General features: G+C 35.0%; 1 protein-coding gene across 2 annotated transcripts in view; it reads left to right on the top strand.

Annotated features, from left to right (window-relative positions):
* Positions 1–16,907, top strand: part of BUB1B (BUB1 mitotic checkpoint serine/threonine kinase B) — a 51,242-nt gene that overhangs the window by 8,939 nt on the left and 25,396 nt on the right. For both annotated transcript variants that reach the window (XM_058738213.1, XM_058738212.1), the window contains exons 3-7: positions 1,437–1,496; positions 2,458–2,602; positions 7,470–7,666; positions 15,342–15,511; positions 16,621–16,835. In XM_058738213.1, coding sequence (XP_058594196.1) covers positions 1,437–1,496; positions 2,458–2,602; positions 7,470–7,666; positions 15,342–15,511; positions 16,621–16,835 — 787 coding nt within the window. The remainder of the gene's footprint in view (positions 1–1,436; positions 1,497–2,457; positions 2,603–7,469; positions 7,667–15,341; positions 15,512–16,620; positions 16,836–16,907) is intronic.

The raw sequence follows: 16,907 nt of genomic DNA, 5'->3' as shown, positions 1-16,907 counted from the left end.
AGAGAGAGAGAGGGAGACAGAGAATCCGAAGCAGGCTCCACGCCGCTAGTGCAAAGCCCAACGTGGACCCACGAACCTTGAGATCATGACCTGAGCCAGAGTTGGATGCTCAACCAACCGAGCCACGCAGGCGCCCCTATACTTTGTCTTTCTTATTGGAGTATAAATTCCTTTGTGTCAGGAACTATTTTTGTAATTCTGACATAACCCTTTATACAGCTATTATTGATGAAACATTTATCTAAAGTGTGGTTTATTACCTAGTACTTCCCTCTGTTCTAACTGGTCAGTCTTAACTTAATCGTAGCCCTGCCTTTCCCAGCTCTTTACAAAGTAAAATTTTACGCTTTCTTTGAAGCACTCCCCAAAGTACATATTGGTATTATTCTTCTCTGACTGATGTTACCCATGGAATTTTACTTTAAAATTCTTACTTCTATGTTTGTGTGTGTGTGTATGTTTAGTTCAATACTACTATATACATATAAAATAATAGCTCTCATTTATTGAGTACTTATTCTGTCTAAGCACTTTATACTAAGAGTAATCAACTTAATAAGATAGATAGTTGCTACAGTAGTCCTGCCTTTTCTGTGGTTGCACTTTCCTCAGTTTCACTTACTCACTATCAACTGCAGTCCAGAATCCGACGACCCTCCTTCTGACATATTGTCAGAAGTCAGTAGTAGTCTAATGCTACATTACGGTGCCTACATCATTACCCTCACTTCATCTCATGATGTTGACATTTTATCATCTCACATCCTCACAAGAAGAAGATGAAAGATGAGCATAGTAACAATAAGGTATTTTGAGAGAGAAACCACATTCACATAACTCTTATTATAGTATATTGTTGTAATTGTTCTATTTTGTTATTGTTGTTTTTAATCCCTTACGATGCCTAATTTATAAATTGAACTTGTTCATAGGTATGTATGTACAGGAATGAAACAAAATATATATAGGTTTTGAAAGTATCCTGGATTTCAGGCATCCATTGGGTGTCTTGGAAAGTATCCCCCTACACAGAAAGGGGGGGTTTCTGTATTATTATCTCCATTTTACAGATGAAGAGACTGAAAATAGAATTTAAACAGCTTGTTTAATGTCACTCTGCTAGTGATGAGTGGAGCTGCATTTGAACCTGGGGAGTCTTGTTCCAGAGCTTTAAACTGCTGTGTAATTCTGTTTTTTGATATGTTGTCTTAGAATTTGTTTATCTAATTTCTACATGTTTTGTCCCTCCTGTTTTGTTATCTGGAAGAATCTTGATGATTTCTATTTTTCTTTCTATTTAACAAAGCCTCAAACTCCAGTGAAGTTATTTGAATTGATATTAAACACTTAAAAAAATTAATAAAAATGGAGGTGTGACATATTTATTTGGCTGTCATCGCTATTGCTTATGCTAACATTTTCTGTTTAAATTTCAGGGCATTTGAATCTGAAATTCGATTTTACACTGGAAATGATCCTCTGGATGTTTGGGATAGGTGGGTCTTTTTTATTTAACAAGGGCAATAGAAACTTAACAAATGAGTCCTTATGACCATACTTCTCAAATTAGGGTATACAGAAGTATGTCAGAACGCCAAATTATGGAAAGAGCCTAAATGTCCATCAACTGATGAATGGATAAAGAAATTGTGGTTTATATACACAATGGAATACTACGTGGCAATGAGAAAGAATGAAATATGGCCTTTTGTAGCAACGTGGATGGAACTGGAGAGTGTGATGCTAAGTGAAATAAGCCATACAGAGAAAGACAGATACCATATGGTTTCACTCTTATGTGGATCCTGAGAAACGTAACAGAAACCCATGGGGGAGGGGAAGGGAAAAAAAAAAAAAAAAGAGGTTAGAGTGGGAGAGAGCCAAAGCATAAGAGACTGTTAAAAACTGAGAACAAACTGAGGGTTGATGGGGGGTGGGAGGGAGGGCAGGGTGGGTGATGGGTATTGAGGAGGGCACCTTTTGGGATGAGCACTGGGTGTTGTATGGAAACCAATTTGACAGTAAATTTCATATATTAAAAAATAAAAAAAAAAGAAAAAAAAATAAAAAAAGAAAAAAATAAAAAAAGAAAAAAAAAAAAAAAAAAAAAAAAGAAGTATGTCAGAGTACAAAGTGGTGTCTTGGGGACATGGAGAGACAGAATAATCATAGTGTTTCTTTTTGAGGTGTTCAGGACTGAAGAAATTTCAACTTTGTGGCAGGCAGCTGAGAGCTACACCCTTTTTATCCCCATCCTCTTTATTTCCCAGAGGTATATGTTAGCAATATTTGGTAAAGCTCGAGGGATATAGACTTAGGACATGACATTGAGGACCTCTAAATAAACATACTTTCAATATATTAGATATTTCTGCCTAAGAAAGTCAAGAATGGGTCTTGGTGCAAGAACAAAAGTACACATTAAACTTTAAAATTATTTTTTTCCTTTCCATTCAGGTATATTGACTGGACAGAGCAGAACTATCCTCAGGGGGGGAAAGAGAGTAATATGTCAACATTATTAGAAAGAGCTGTTGAAGCACTGCAAGGAGAAAAACGATACTATAATGATCCTCGATTTCTTAGTCTCTGGCTCAAATTGGTAAGTCGTTCCTCAAGTGCCATCTGGGTTTAAAATATTAAACCACGAGGAGCTCCTGGGTGGCTTAGTCGGTTAAGCAGCCTACTTCAGCTCAGGTCATGATCCCACAGTTTGTGGGTTCGAGCCCCGCGTCAGGCTCTGTGCTGACAGCTTGGAGCCTGGAGCCTGCTTCAGATTCTGTGCCTCCCTCTCTCTCTCTGCCCTGCCCCCATTCACACTCTGTCTCTCTCTGTCTCTCAAAAATGAATAAATATTAAAAGAAATTTTAAAAAATAACATATTAAACCAAGAGATTTTTTTCTAGAGCTGTCTGGTACACACCAGAAAATGGCAACACTCAAGTCATTTAATAGATACTAAACATTTAGTAAAATACTCAATGTTTGTTAAATTGTCTCTATTTAAAGATAGATTTTAATGTAAGGGTTTTTTACCCCTTTAAAAGTGATCATAGGGCCATGCAGCTGTGCTGGCGGGGAGGGTGTGTAGGAGCCAACACATGGCAGTAGCATGATTGTTTGGGAACAAGTTTTGTTAGGTGATTCTGGTATTCCTTTGTCTCCTTTTTGAGAATCATTACCATAAAAAGGTAAATGTTTTTTATGTAGTATATTGCTACATCCAAAAATCTCTGCCTGACCACTTTGTACTGTCTCATTTGACATGTAGTTCTTTTATCTAGAAAATTTTTTTATGAAAACATCTTCAAATAAAATAATGATGTGGGTTTCCTAGGTATTTACTTCATTGATTTTATCCTAAAAGAGATTAGAATAAGTGATAAATATTTAGATTAGAATGTTAGATAATAGATAACTAGATAATGGATAATTAGATACTTATAAAAATAAATTATTAAAAATTAAAAATAGGGAAAAAATTAAAATAAATAAATAAAAATAAAAAAATAGGGGGCCACCTGGGTGGCTCAGTCAGTTGAGCATCTGGCTCTTGATTTTGGCTCAGGTCATGATCTTGTGGTTTATGGGTTTGAGCCCCACATGGGGCTCTGCATTGATAGCATGGGGCCTGCTTGGGATTCTCTCTCTCCCTGTCTCTCTGCCCTTCCTATTCTTGTGCATGGACTCTCTCAAAATAAATAAATAAACTTAAATAAATAAAAATAAAAAATAGGCGTGGCTCAGTCAGTTGAGCATCTGACTCTTGATTTCAGCTCAGGTCATGATCCTAGGGTCATGGGAATGAGCCTCACGTCAGGCTTCATGCTGAGCATGAAGTCTGCTTAAGATTCTCTCTCTCTCTCTCTCTCTCTCTCTCTCTCTCTCTCTCCTCTCCCCCTCTCTCTCTCTCTCTCTTTCTTTCTCTCTCTGTTCCCCTCTCCCACTTGTGCATTCTCTCTACAAAAAATAATAATAATAAAAATCTATAAAAATAGATAATTCTATAACACTAAATAATTCAAAATAATAGAATATTTACAACAAGTGTTATAATATAAAATACTGACATTTAAAATTGATAAAATTTCTGGCTAAAACATATCTCTTGAGAGCTTATCTTAAACTTCAAATAGGGACTCCTAGGTGGCTCAGTAGGTTAAGCATCCTCCACTTGTGCTCTATCTCTCTCTCTCTCTCTCTCTCAAAAATAAATAAACATTAAAAAAAAAAAAAAACGTTCAGGGGCACCTGGGTGTCTCAGTTGGTTAAGCATCCGACTTCAGCTCAGGTCATGACCTGCTGTTCCCAAGTTCAAGCCCTGCATTGGGCTCTGTGCTGACAGCTCAGAGCCTGGAGCCTGTTTCAGATTCTGTGTCTTCCTCTCTCCCTCTCTGCCACTCCCCACTTGCGTGCTCTCTCTTCCTCTCAAAAATAAACACTAAAAAGAAATTTTAAAAAAACCTTCAAATATTACTAATAAAGGAAATTAGGTAAATCCTGAAGGCATACCTATCTTGGTTTCCGTAGGACATTTGACATATTTTGGCATCATTATTGACAAGTTGGAGAAATTATCTTAGAAATATCAGTGATAGGAATTTATGACAAAGGATGATATCCAAAGAATGCTAAACAGATTGTTTGCATGGGGACTATGGTCCCTGGTAGCATGCTGATGGATTTTGTTTTTCATTCTATCCTATATAATACTCTTAACTTATATAATGTTCTTATGTGTGATTTATTAAAGGTTTGGACTAGATAAACCTCTAAAGTAACTCTTAATCCTAAGATTCTATGATTATATTTACTTGGAACTATTAAAAGTAACAATTGGAATAATTTTTATGTTCATAAATGCTAACCTGGTGCTGGCACTAAAGAGTAATGACACTGTCATAACATAAACAGCATAGTCTAGACCAGTGCTACTGAAAGAATGGTCCGTGGAGTGTTCAAGATAAAAGTTCCGAATAAGCATTTAGAGGTTTGGTTAACAAATTTGACATTACCACAACATCCAAACACATCATCATTTTTCTAGTGACTTCTATTTCTATTGTAATTTTTAAAAATACCAGTCAACAATGGAATGGAAACTTTAAACACACACACACCGAAACTGGCCCCTTTACCACAGGCAGTCTAGTCTGAGAAGTACTGGTCTAGACACCCCTCATATTCAAATGATCAGCAATAATTGGAACATAGTAGATAGTTAGCAAGCATATTAATCTATTTTGCTGTTTTTATTTTTTCCCTTATGGTCAAGAGGAGTAACAGTTGGGTTCTTCACTCTACTCCTTTCTTTTGCTTTGCAGAAAACTTTCTCCACTCCAAGAGTTATTTTTATAAGGAATGACTACAATCTAGCTAAGGAAAAATTTGTTCTTAGAAAATATCCAGGATTTTGAGTTAAAAGTATAAAATTGTTTTAGTTGGCTTATTAGGGGTTACCAAAAAGATTTATTTAACTTTTGGATATATTAATCTAACCATGTGGTCCTTTTATTTATGTTATTTCTTAAGTGATCTCATTCAGCACTCTGGAATAACCTGATCTTTATTGGCTGTTTTATGCTGAACCAGAGCTATTCAGAAAGCCATTAACAAGTGCAGTCAATGTTAACCTTTATTTATGTAGTAACAGATATCAAAGACCAGATCTGATACTGATAACATATTCAGAATTATAACTTTGAATCACCATCACATATGGGAAAACATCACTAATTGGGATAAGCAGAGAACTCCATTTACTGACTTACTACAAAATTAAACTATGAAATATTAATTGTTTTTGTCAAAGATATAAGTGGAGCATTTCATTTATTCAACCTTTTTCTACCCTGGTTAGGAACTGGAGATATAGTGGATAGCAATGTTTTGTGCCTTTGTGGAGCCTACTTTATTGGGAAAGACAGATGTTAAGCATTTAATTGTCACAAAAGAGAAAGAGAGAAGTATCGAGTTGTGTAGAAGGGAATACATAGAATGAGGACTTAACCTAGGCCAGACAATCAGGAGAGATGAGAGAAACTATATTTAGTAAATAAACAGGAGAAAATGTTAGCCTCCTTAGTAGTGTAAGAACTCCTAATTAGAACACTGAAATGCCATTTTTATATGAAATTAGAAACTTAAAATAGGTATTTTCTGTGAAATTAGTATTTGGGAATAATTACTAGCATTTTAAATTTGTATAACCCTTTTAGAAAGCAATTTGTTACTTTTTAACATAGTTCTACTTCTAGAAATTTATCTTAAGGGAATAATATAAAACATGAAAGGTGGTGTGCATGAAGATATTTGTTACAGGGGTACCTGGTGGGTGTGGGGGCTCAGTCAGTTAAGCCTCTGACTCTTAATTTCAGCTCAGGTCATGGTCTCATGGTTTGTTGGTTCAGGCCCCACATCAGGCTCTGTGCTGGCAGTGCAGAGCCTGCTTGGAATTCTCTCTCTCCCTCTCTCTCTCTGCCCCTCTCCCAATTGCATATGCTCTCTCGCTCTCTCTCTCTCTCTCTCTCTCTCTCTCTCTCTGTCTCTCTCTGTCTCTCAAATAGACTTGAAAGAAAATATTTAAAAAAAAGATATTTGTCATAGAATTATTTTCTATTTGGGTAAAGTAGAAGCTGTATATCCAAAAAATAGGGGAATGGTTAAATGATGGAAGATTACTAGATAGAACATTATTCATCCATCTGAAAGTGATAAAGAGTAAGCAGAAGCATGGAAAAATGAACCCTGAACTGCTAAGTGGAATTAAAATTTCCTTATGATTAAAACTTTATAAATGATAAAAATCCTTTTATGCTATTTAAAATGATATATGTTCCTTTTTTTTCCTTAAGGGAAAAAAAACTGAAGAAAATATGTCAAACTGTTAATGGTACAGGATTTTTTATTGACATGTTCCCCCACCTTCTTACTACTAGAATTGTCTGCATTATAGCTGGTCTTAAAAGATCGCTTGTAAAATGCAGATTTGACCATATCATTCCTTTGCTTAGAGTTCTCCCATGGGAACACACATGCATTGGGTATCAGGTAAATTTAAAATCGATTAGCTTGACATTTAAGACCTGTCACACCTTTTTTTCCCAAACTCCTGTCTTGTCTGATCCCCACAAACTTTTAGTCTTCTCTGTCTTTGCTTATACTATTTTCTCTGTCTGGAATGCCTTTCCATTGCCATTTTCTACCAGATATAAGTCTATTCCTCCTTGAGGGCCACACTCAAATGTCATACCTTCTTGAAGTCTTCTCATCCCTTTTTCTTACAACTTAATCTCTTCTGTCTACTTTTTAGGTCTTACCAGTATAGCCCTTATAACGTTATATTATAATAAATACATATTTTTTCAATGCAGAAACTACATATAGTAATGCCAGTGATTTTTTTAGCACATAATAGACAGTAAATGAATAGAAATTGGTTAACTCTTAATGCTTTTAATTTGTTACAGGGGCATTTATGCAATGAGCCTCTGGATATGTACAGTTACTTACACAACCAAGGGATTGGTGTTTCACTTGCTCAGTTCTATATCTCATGGGCTGAAGAATATGAAGCTAGAGAAAACTTTAAGAAAGCAGATAAGATATTTCAGGAAGGGATTCAACAGAAGGCTGAGCCACTGGAACGACTGCAGTCACAGCACCGGTAAACTTCTCTGGAGCTTGTCTTTACTCTTTAAAACTAATAAATATAAATAGTTGTTTTTGCATCTGAATAAAATGCTCCCCATGGCAAGTTTACTTAGTTACTATTTAATTTTTTAAAAGATCTATTTAAATATTTTTTATTTAACATATAGTAAAATTTGTTTGGTGTATAGTTTTCACAATCGAATAGGGACATGTAACCATTACTGTGACCAAAATATCCAATAGTTCCATTGCTCCATAGAATTTCTTTATGCTCTCCCTTTGTAGTTCAACACTTAGGCTCACTCCCAATCCCTGGTAACCACTGATGTGTTTTCCAGCCCAGTAGTTTTGCCTTTTCCATGATATCATATACATTGCATCATATAGTATGTGTGGCCTTTTGAGTGTGTCTGCTTTCATTTAGCATAATGCATTTCAGTTATTAAATTGGTTCTACTTTAAAGATGGATTTTATATGTATAGTCTGAATACCAGTCTTTTGTTAGATATGTGACTTGTAAATCTTTTCTCCCAGATTGACTGTTGACTATGTTTTTTCTTAACGGTGTTTTATAGAACAAAAGTTTTTAATTTCGGAGAATTCTAAAATCAATTATTTAAAATAAAATAAAATAAAATAAAATAAAATAAAATAAAATAAAATAAAATAAAATAAAATATTTTTTTTGCACTTGATCTTAGCCAAAAGGCCGAGAAGCGATAATAAAATATATATATATATTTTTTTGTATGGATCATGCTCTTGGTATGTCTGAGAGCTCTGTTTAGCAAAAAGTTGCAAAGATTTTCTCCTAAGTTTTCATCTTGAAGTTTAAAAAAAATTTTTTTTTATTTGAATATAGCTGATACACAATGTTACATTAGTTTCAGGTGTATAACATAGGACAGATTTATACCTTATGCTGTGCTCACTGCAAGTAGTTACCGTAGCTCTCCATACAAAGCCATTATAATAGTATTGACTGTATTTCTTATGCTGTACCTTTTATTCCCATGACTTATTCATTACATAACTGGAAACCTGTGTCTCCCTCTCACCCATTTGCCCATTTCCCCCTTTCCCCCAACTCCCTCCTCTGGCAGCCATCAGTTTGTTCTCTGTATTTATAGGCCTGATTCTATTTGTTTAATTGTTCTTTTTTTTTTCTTTTAGATTCCACATGAGTGGAATCATACAGTATTTCTCTTTCTCAGTCTGACTTAGATCACTTAGCATAATAGGCTGTAGGTCCTTCCATGTTGTATCAGTGGCACCATCATGCTTTTTTATGGCTGTGCAATCCATTATGCATATATATATATATACCTTATCTTCCTTATCTATTTGTCTATCAATAGACATTTAGGTTGCCTTCTATATCTTGGCTATTGTAAATAATGCTGCAATAAACATAGGTGTGCATATATCCTTTTGAATTAATATTTTCATTTCCTTTGGGTAAATAAACACCCAGAAGTGAAATTATTGGACTGTATGGCATTTTTGTGGTTAATTTTTTGAGGAACCTCCATACTGTTTTCCACAGTGGCTATACTTATTTACATTCCCACCAACAGTGTGGGAGGGTTCCTTTTTCTCCACATTGTCATCAACACTTTTATTTCTTGTCTTTTTGAATTTAGCCATTTTGACAAGTGTCAGGTGATATCTCATTGTGGTTTTGATTTGCATTTTTCTTTTTTTTTTTTTTTTTTGTCTATTTATTTTTGAGAGACAGCATGAGCGGAGGAAGGGCAGAGAGAGAGACAGAGACATAGACAGAGTCTGAAGCAGGCTTCAGGCTCTGAGCTGTCAGCACAGAGCAGGCTCGTGGTTCGAACTCACGAACCGTGAGATCATGCCCTCAGCCGAAGTCAGACGCTTAACCAACTGAGCCACCCAGGCGCCCCTGATTTGCATTTTTTCTGATGCTGAGTGATGTTGACCGTCTTTCCATGTGTCTGTTGGCCATCTATATATCTTTGGAAAAATGTCTATTCAGGTCCTATGCCCATTTTAAAATCAGAATGTTTGTTTTTTTGGTATTGAGTTCTATAAATTTTTGTATATATTTTGGATATTAACCCTTTATTGGAGATGTCATTTGCAAATATCTTCTCCCATTCAATAGGTTGCCTTTTTGTTTTTTGATGGTTTCCTTTGCTGTGCAAAAGCTTTTTATTTTGATGTAGTCCCATAGTTTATTTTCATCTTGAAATTCTTATAGTTTTACTTTTTACATACAGATCTCTGATCCATTTTGAGTTAATTTTTGTATAAGGTATTGATCAAGATTCTTTTTTTGCATATGAACCTCCATTTGTTCTTGTGCCCCTTGTTGAAAAGACTTTCTCCATTGAATTGACTTTGCACCTGTGTCGTAATCATATTTGAGGGGTGCCTGGGTGGCTCAGCCGGTTAAATGTTCCACTTTGGCTAGGGTCATGATTTCACTGTTTGTGGGATGGAGCCCTACATAGCACTCTGCGCTGGCAGTGCAGAGCCTGCTTGCGATTCTCTCTTTCCCTCTGCCCCTTCCCTGCTTGTGCTTGTGCTCCATTGTGCATGCATGTGCGTGCTCTCTCTCAAATAAGTAAACATTTAAAAAACTTATATTTGACATTAAAAAATTATATTTGTGCAGTTATTTCTGTTTCTCTATTTTGTTCTTTTGATCTATGTATTCATTAGTGTATATCACAGTATCTAGATTACTGTAGCTTTATTTGTAAGTCTAGAAATCAATTAACAGGAGACCTCCAACTTTGTTCTTCTTTTAGCTTCTTTTTAACTAGAGTTCCTAGGGGCGCCTGGGTGGCTCAGTCGGTTGAGCATAGGACTTTGGCTCAGGTCATGATCTCATGGTTTGTGAATTCGAGTCCTGTGTCGGGCTCTGTGCCGACAGCTCAGGGCCTGGAGCCTGCTTTGGATTCTGTGTCTCCCTCTCTCTCTGCCCCTTCCCTGCTTATGCTCTGTCTCTCTTTCTCTCAAAAATAAACATTAAAAAAAAATTTTTTTTTTAATAAATAAATAACTAGAGTTCCTTTGACTTTCTGTACAAATTTTAGAATCCGCTTTCTGGGATTTTGATTAGTATTGAGCATGAATTTGGTATAGTTCTCCTTTTATTTAGATCTTTGATTTCTTTGAGTAAGCTTTGAAAGTGTTTTGGGGGGGAGGGGCAGAGAGCAGTGTAGAGCCTGATGTGGGGGGCTCAAACTCTCAAATGGTGAGATTGTGACCTGAGCCGAAGTGGCATGCTTAACCGACTGAGCCACCCAGGCACCCCATGGTAGTATTTGTGTTTGAGGAATTGATTCGTTTCATCTATGAGTTTATGAGCATAGAGTTGTTTATAGTATTCCTTTATTTTCCTTTTAATGCCTGTAGGTTATGTAGTGACCTCCCCTCTTTCATTCCTGATATTGGTAATTGTGTCTTCTCCTTTTTCTCCTAGTCTGGCTAGAAGTTTATCAATTTTATTGATCTTTTTAGAGAACCAGCTTTGGTTTTATTACTTTTCTCAATTAGCTTTCTCTTCTTATTTTTATTAATTTCTCCTCTTTATTATTTCCTTCTTTGTGCTTTCTTTGAGTTTAACTTGCTCTTTTTCTAGTATAAGGTGACAAGTTAGATCAACTGATCTAGATCTTTCTTTTCTAATATAAAAAATTTCTTTTCAAGCACTGCTTTAGCTATCCCCCACAAATTTTGATACAATACTATATTTTTATTTTCACTCAGCTCAAAAATTTCTGATTTCCCTTATGTTGTCCCTTTGACCTGTGGGTTATTTAAAAGTATATAAATTTAATTAAGAAATATTCAGAGATTTTTCAGATGTCTCTCTGTTACTGATTTCTAGTTTAATTCCATTATGGTTAGAGAACATAATTTGTATGTTTTCAGTTTTTTTTAATTTATTAAGTTTTGTCGTATGGCCCAGAATATGGTCTGTCATTGGTGAATATTCCATGGACACTTGAAAAATATGTGTTTTGTGCTGTTTGGCAATGTAATGTTTTTTAAATGTTATTTAGGTCTGTTGTGGTCTTCTGTTTCCTTGCTGATTTTCTACTTATTCTATCAGTTACTCAGAGAAGAATTTTGAATTCCCTTTTATTGTGAATGTGTCTCTTCTTTAAGTCCCATTTTTTTGCTTTATATATTTCGAAGTTCTGAAGGATACATATTTAGAATTGATCCCTTTATCATGATATAATAACTACAGTATCTTTATCCTTGGTTATATACACTTTGAAGTCTTCTTGGTCTGATATTAATATAGCTACTCTGGCTTTCTTTTGTTTATATGATATATCATTTCTCTTTCTTTTTTTTTTTTTTTTTTTTTTTAACAGTTTTAGAGTTGTGTGACCATCACCACAATGTAATTTTAGAACATTTTTAACACCCCAACATGAACCCCATACTCATTTGTAGTCACTCCCTATTCCCTCTCACCCACTTCCAGGCAACCACTTACCTGCTTTCTGTTTCTAGGTTTGCCTATTCTAGGCATTGCACATAAATGGAATCCTGCATTATGTAGTCTTTTGTGACTGGCTTCTTTCACTTAGCCTAATCTTTTGAAGGTTCATCCCAGTATATTCATCATTGATGAACATAGTTGTATTATATATTAATATTTTATTCCTTTTTATTGCTCAGTAATATGTCATTCTGTGGATAGACCAGATTTTGTTTATCCATTCATTCATTAATGAACATTTAGATAGTTTCTATTTTTTGGCTTTTGTGAAATACTGCTGCAAACATTCATGATACAGGCTTTTGTATGGATTTTCTTTAATTTTTATCTTATCTATGTCTTTTTATTTAAAGTGGGTTTCTTACACACAGCAAATAGTTGAGTCTTGTTTCTCAGCTCTCACAGTATCTGTTTTTAAATGGTGTGTTTAGAACATTTACTTTAATTATTAATTTTTTTGGATTTAGATCTATTATTTTATTATTTGTTTCCAATTTGTTCTCTTTTATTCCTTCCTCTATTGCCCATTTCCTGCCTTCTTTTGGATTGTCTGAATATTTTTTAATATTTCATTTTAATTTATTTTATTGGCTTTTTTGTCTGTTACTATTTTTTTAGTGGTTGCTCCAGGGTATATTATAAACATGCGTAACCTCTAATAGTCTACTCAGAGGTAATATATTACCACTTCAAGTAAAATATAGAAGCTTTATCACCATATAGGTCCCTTTATCTTCCCTACTTTTTTGATACACTTGTCATATGTATTATTACATCTAAATACACTGAAAACCCCACTAGACAATGTTATAATTTTTGCTTTCAACAGCCTTACATATTTTAAAGAACTTTGGAGGAAAATGGTCTTTTGTATGTATAATTTCTCTTTCTTCATTCCTGAAGTCCCAAGTTCTCCTCTAGTATAATTTCTCTTCAGCCCAAAGATGTTTGGCCATTCATTTAGAGTGAGCCTATGGCCAATAAATTCCCTTAGTTTTTCTTCATCTAAGAATGTCTTCATTTCATTTTAATTCCTAAAGGATATTTTCAATGGATGTAGAATTCTGGGTCAACAGTTCTTTTCTTTTGGTATTTTAAAGATGTTGTTGCACTGTCTTCTGGACTGCATGATTTCTGATGAGAAATCTGTGGTCATTTGATTGGTTCCTTCTCTATATGTATTGTGTTGGTTTTCTCTGGGTGCATTTAAGATTTTTGCTTTTAACATTATTATTCAGAAATTTGATTATGGTGTGTCTAGGTGTGATTACCCTTGCATTTAATCCATTTGGGGTTTACTGAGCTTTTTGAATTTATAAATGTATGCCTTTTACAAAATTTTAAAAATTTTTAGCCCTTTAAAAATGTTTTTTCTGTACTTACTATATCTCTTTTTCTGGGACTTCAATTACACATATATTAGACCTTTTGATATTGTTCCATAGGTCCCTGAAGCTGTCTTTTTTGTTGTTTTAGTTTTTAATTTTTTAACCTTTTTTCTTTCTGTTCTTCAGAGTGGCTAGTTTTTATTGATTTGTCTTCAGGTTCATTTACTCTTTCCTCAGCCATCTCCAGTCTGATATTGAGTCCATCCAGTAATTTTTTTATTTCACATAATGTGTTTTTCAGGTCTAAATTCTCCTTTTGATTCTTTTTTATAGTTTCTGTGTCTCTGCTGAGAACTTCTGTTTTTTTATTCCTTTCAAATATTTTTACCTTTATCTCATGGAGCATTGTTATAATAACTGCTTTTAAATCTCTATGTGAAAATTCCCAGCACCTAGGTTATCTTGATATTGATATGTGTTGCTTGCCTTTTCCTTTGAGAATTGATCACATTTTACTGGTTCTTGGTCTGTCAGGTAATTTTGGATTATATCCTGGACATTGATCCTGATACTATGTTATTAGACTCTGAGTTCTGTTGTTTGATATTCTCTGGAGAACGTTGATACTTTTGTCTTAGAAGGCAACTAACCTTCAGATATCCTCAGTTCTTTCTTATGTAGATAGTGGTTCCATTGTTAGTTCAGTTTTCAAGACCTTTGGGTCTATCCCATGTGTAGGCTGCTCAGGAGTTAGTCTAGGACTTGGGTCATGGTTTATATCATAGTTCAGTCCTCAAAGCCTTTTCTGTGCTGCTTGGGGCCTGCCCTGTGCATACATAGCTCAGAACTGAGTCCAGGGCTTGTGCCAATTCATGTAGAGAATTAGGAGATCCCCTTCTTAAGTTCATCCTCTCTAATATCTCTCCCACATTCATTGGCCCGCAGAGTCCCCTTTTCCAAGTATTCTGGCCAGAAAGATGAGGTTTTAGCTTCCCACACCATCATGGCAACAATTTTAAACCACAAGAGAAAAAAGAAGAAGAAAAAAAAAAACAGGAAACAACCCTGTGTGGGTTGTTTCTTCAAGTTTGACTCCTCTCTACAGTCCACTTGCTTTTGTTTACTTTGCAGAAGCCTCAGTTGCTTTTTTTGTAGTTTGTTTAGAGTTTTAAATTCTACCCAGTGAGAGAGAGGCTACCATGGCCTTACTCCATTTTGGCCAGTACTCTCAGTTTATTCTATATTTTTTGTTTTTTTATTTTTTCTTTTTAAACTCTTTTGATAATACTTAAGGCTTTGGCAGCAGGACAGGAAGTTTAATCTTCAAACTTCTGCCAGCTTTGCTAAAGTAAAATGTCATGTGGGATACATCTTCATTTGATATGGTTTAGGAAAAAATGGTATAGAGGGGAGAGTGTGCATAGAGAGAGAAAGAGACATAGACAGTGACAAAATAGATGTGGCAAGATGTTAACAGTTGGTGAATCTAGGTGAGGAGTATATGGGTGTTCATTTACACTTGCAATAATTTGTAAGTGTAAGCTTTGTAATAAAATGTTGATGGGGAACTCTGATTTTAATAAATTCTTTAATCTTAGTCACCCTGCTCTGATCCTCAGATCAACCTAATGGTGCGCTTCAGAGTATGCTAATTGGTCAAACTTGGACATTTAAAGGGGAGGCTAAACCATTCTATTCCAAACCTTCTCTCTGATTTCAAGGTAGCTTTCTTCATTTCTGACATAATAAACATTTTCTGTGGGCTATTCCTCTATATTTCTTCTCCCTTGTTTTAACAAGTTAGATATTTGATTCTGTGAGTAGTGTTCATCTCCCCAAGGGTTAATTGTCCATTCTCTTACTTTAGACAATTTCAAGCTCGAGTGTCTCGGCAAACTGTGTTGGCACTTGAGAAAGAAGAGGAAGAGGAAGTATTTGGATCTTCTGTACCACAACGAAGCACACTGGCTGAACTAAAAAGCAAAGGGAAAAAGACAGCTAGAGCTCCAATCAGCCGTGTAGGAGGTGCTCTCAAGGGTAAGTTTGTTAAGTGTTATTATGGGAAGCTCTTAGTCTCGGGTGCTGGGCAAATTATGTAAAGAGATAACGTATAAATATATATGTGGATACTGTCCTAGTTTTCTGAATACTAGGTAGCAAAAAGAAGGAAGTCTTCAGAGAGCTGAGATCACAGTATGCAGTAAAACCAAAACATGTCAGCAATTTTGTGTCTTAATTAAGAAAAACCTAATATATAGGAAGCATCAAGAGTTTCTGAACTTGAGTTGTTAGTTGAAAGAAGATATTCAATAATATAGCTAGTATTGTCAAATTAAACTTACATAAAACCAAAGCCTCAGAGAATGTGTTAATATGGTCTTCAAGCTTTTTGGGGGCCAGAAATTAGACTCTCCTTTGTGCACGTAAAGATGATTAACCATGGGCTTTTTTTTTTTTTTTTTTTTTTTAAATTCACTACGTTTAGGGAAGTTTTAGATTTACAGCAAAATTGGGCAGAAAGTATAGAGAGCAATAAGCTTTTACTACATTTATAGCAGTTAGACCTATAGACCAGAATTTTGAAAAATCTCTAACTCCTTTCCTGGTATTAACTTACCATTATTCAAAATGTATCCTAGAATTAGTGTATAGGGAGTATATAGACCTAAAGAATATTTCATCCAGATCATACTGAAGCTTGGTTGTAATAAAGAACCCCATAACAGAGAGTACCACTAATAAATGGGCTAATTTGTCTTCTCTAGATTCAGCACATTGCAGCTTATTTGCATTGAGAGAAAAATTTTAAATTGAAAAATGACAATTTAGGTTAGGTTAATCTCTGAGAAAACTAGACAATGTTAGAATGGTGACTGAAGGAAGAGGTAGAACTTTTTAAAATATCTATAAATAAAAGATTGGAAGTGAGGGAAAGGAGGGACAGTATAAGTAACAAACAGAATGGATTCAAAAGTTAGTAATTCGATTCATTTAAGGTTTTAAAATATTATTGTTTAAAAAAATCTCTTTGTTTCTATGGTAGTAGAAGTAATCGCCTTGATTTGAGGAATGATTGGGTATACTTTATCTGGCATCTAGATTGATAATTAAAGATTTTACTTAAAGTTTTAATGTTTTTCTCCTAGCTCCAAACCAGAACAGAGGACTCCAAAATCCAGTTCCTCAACAGATGCAAAGTAATTCCAGAGTTACTATTTTTGATGAAAATGCTGATGAAGCCTCTAGAGCAGAGTTGTCTAAGCCTACAGCTCAGCCGTGGATAGCACGCCCTGTGTCCAGGGCCAAGGAGAACGAGCTGCAAGCAGGCCCATGGAACACAGGCAGGCCTTTGGAATACAAGGTAAGGACTTTTGGATCCATTGTATTTGCACACATAACACAGACTTCACATTTTGAGTAGAGAAGTAGTTTC

The sequence above is a fragment of the Neofelis nebulosa genome, chromosome 7 (assembly GCF_028018385.1).
Source record: "Neofelis nebulosa isolate mNeoNeb1 chromosome 7, mNeoNeb1.pri, whole genome shotgun sequence".
In the NCBI taxonomy this organism is placed as follows: domain Eukaryota; kingdom Metazoa; phylum Chordata; class Mammalia; order Carnivora; family Felidae; genus Neofelis; species Neofelis nebulosa.
Note: the sequence above shows the minus strand (reverse complement) of the source record. Positions and strands in the feature narration are given on the sequence as shown.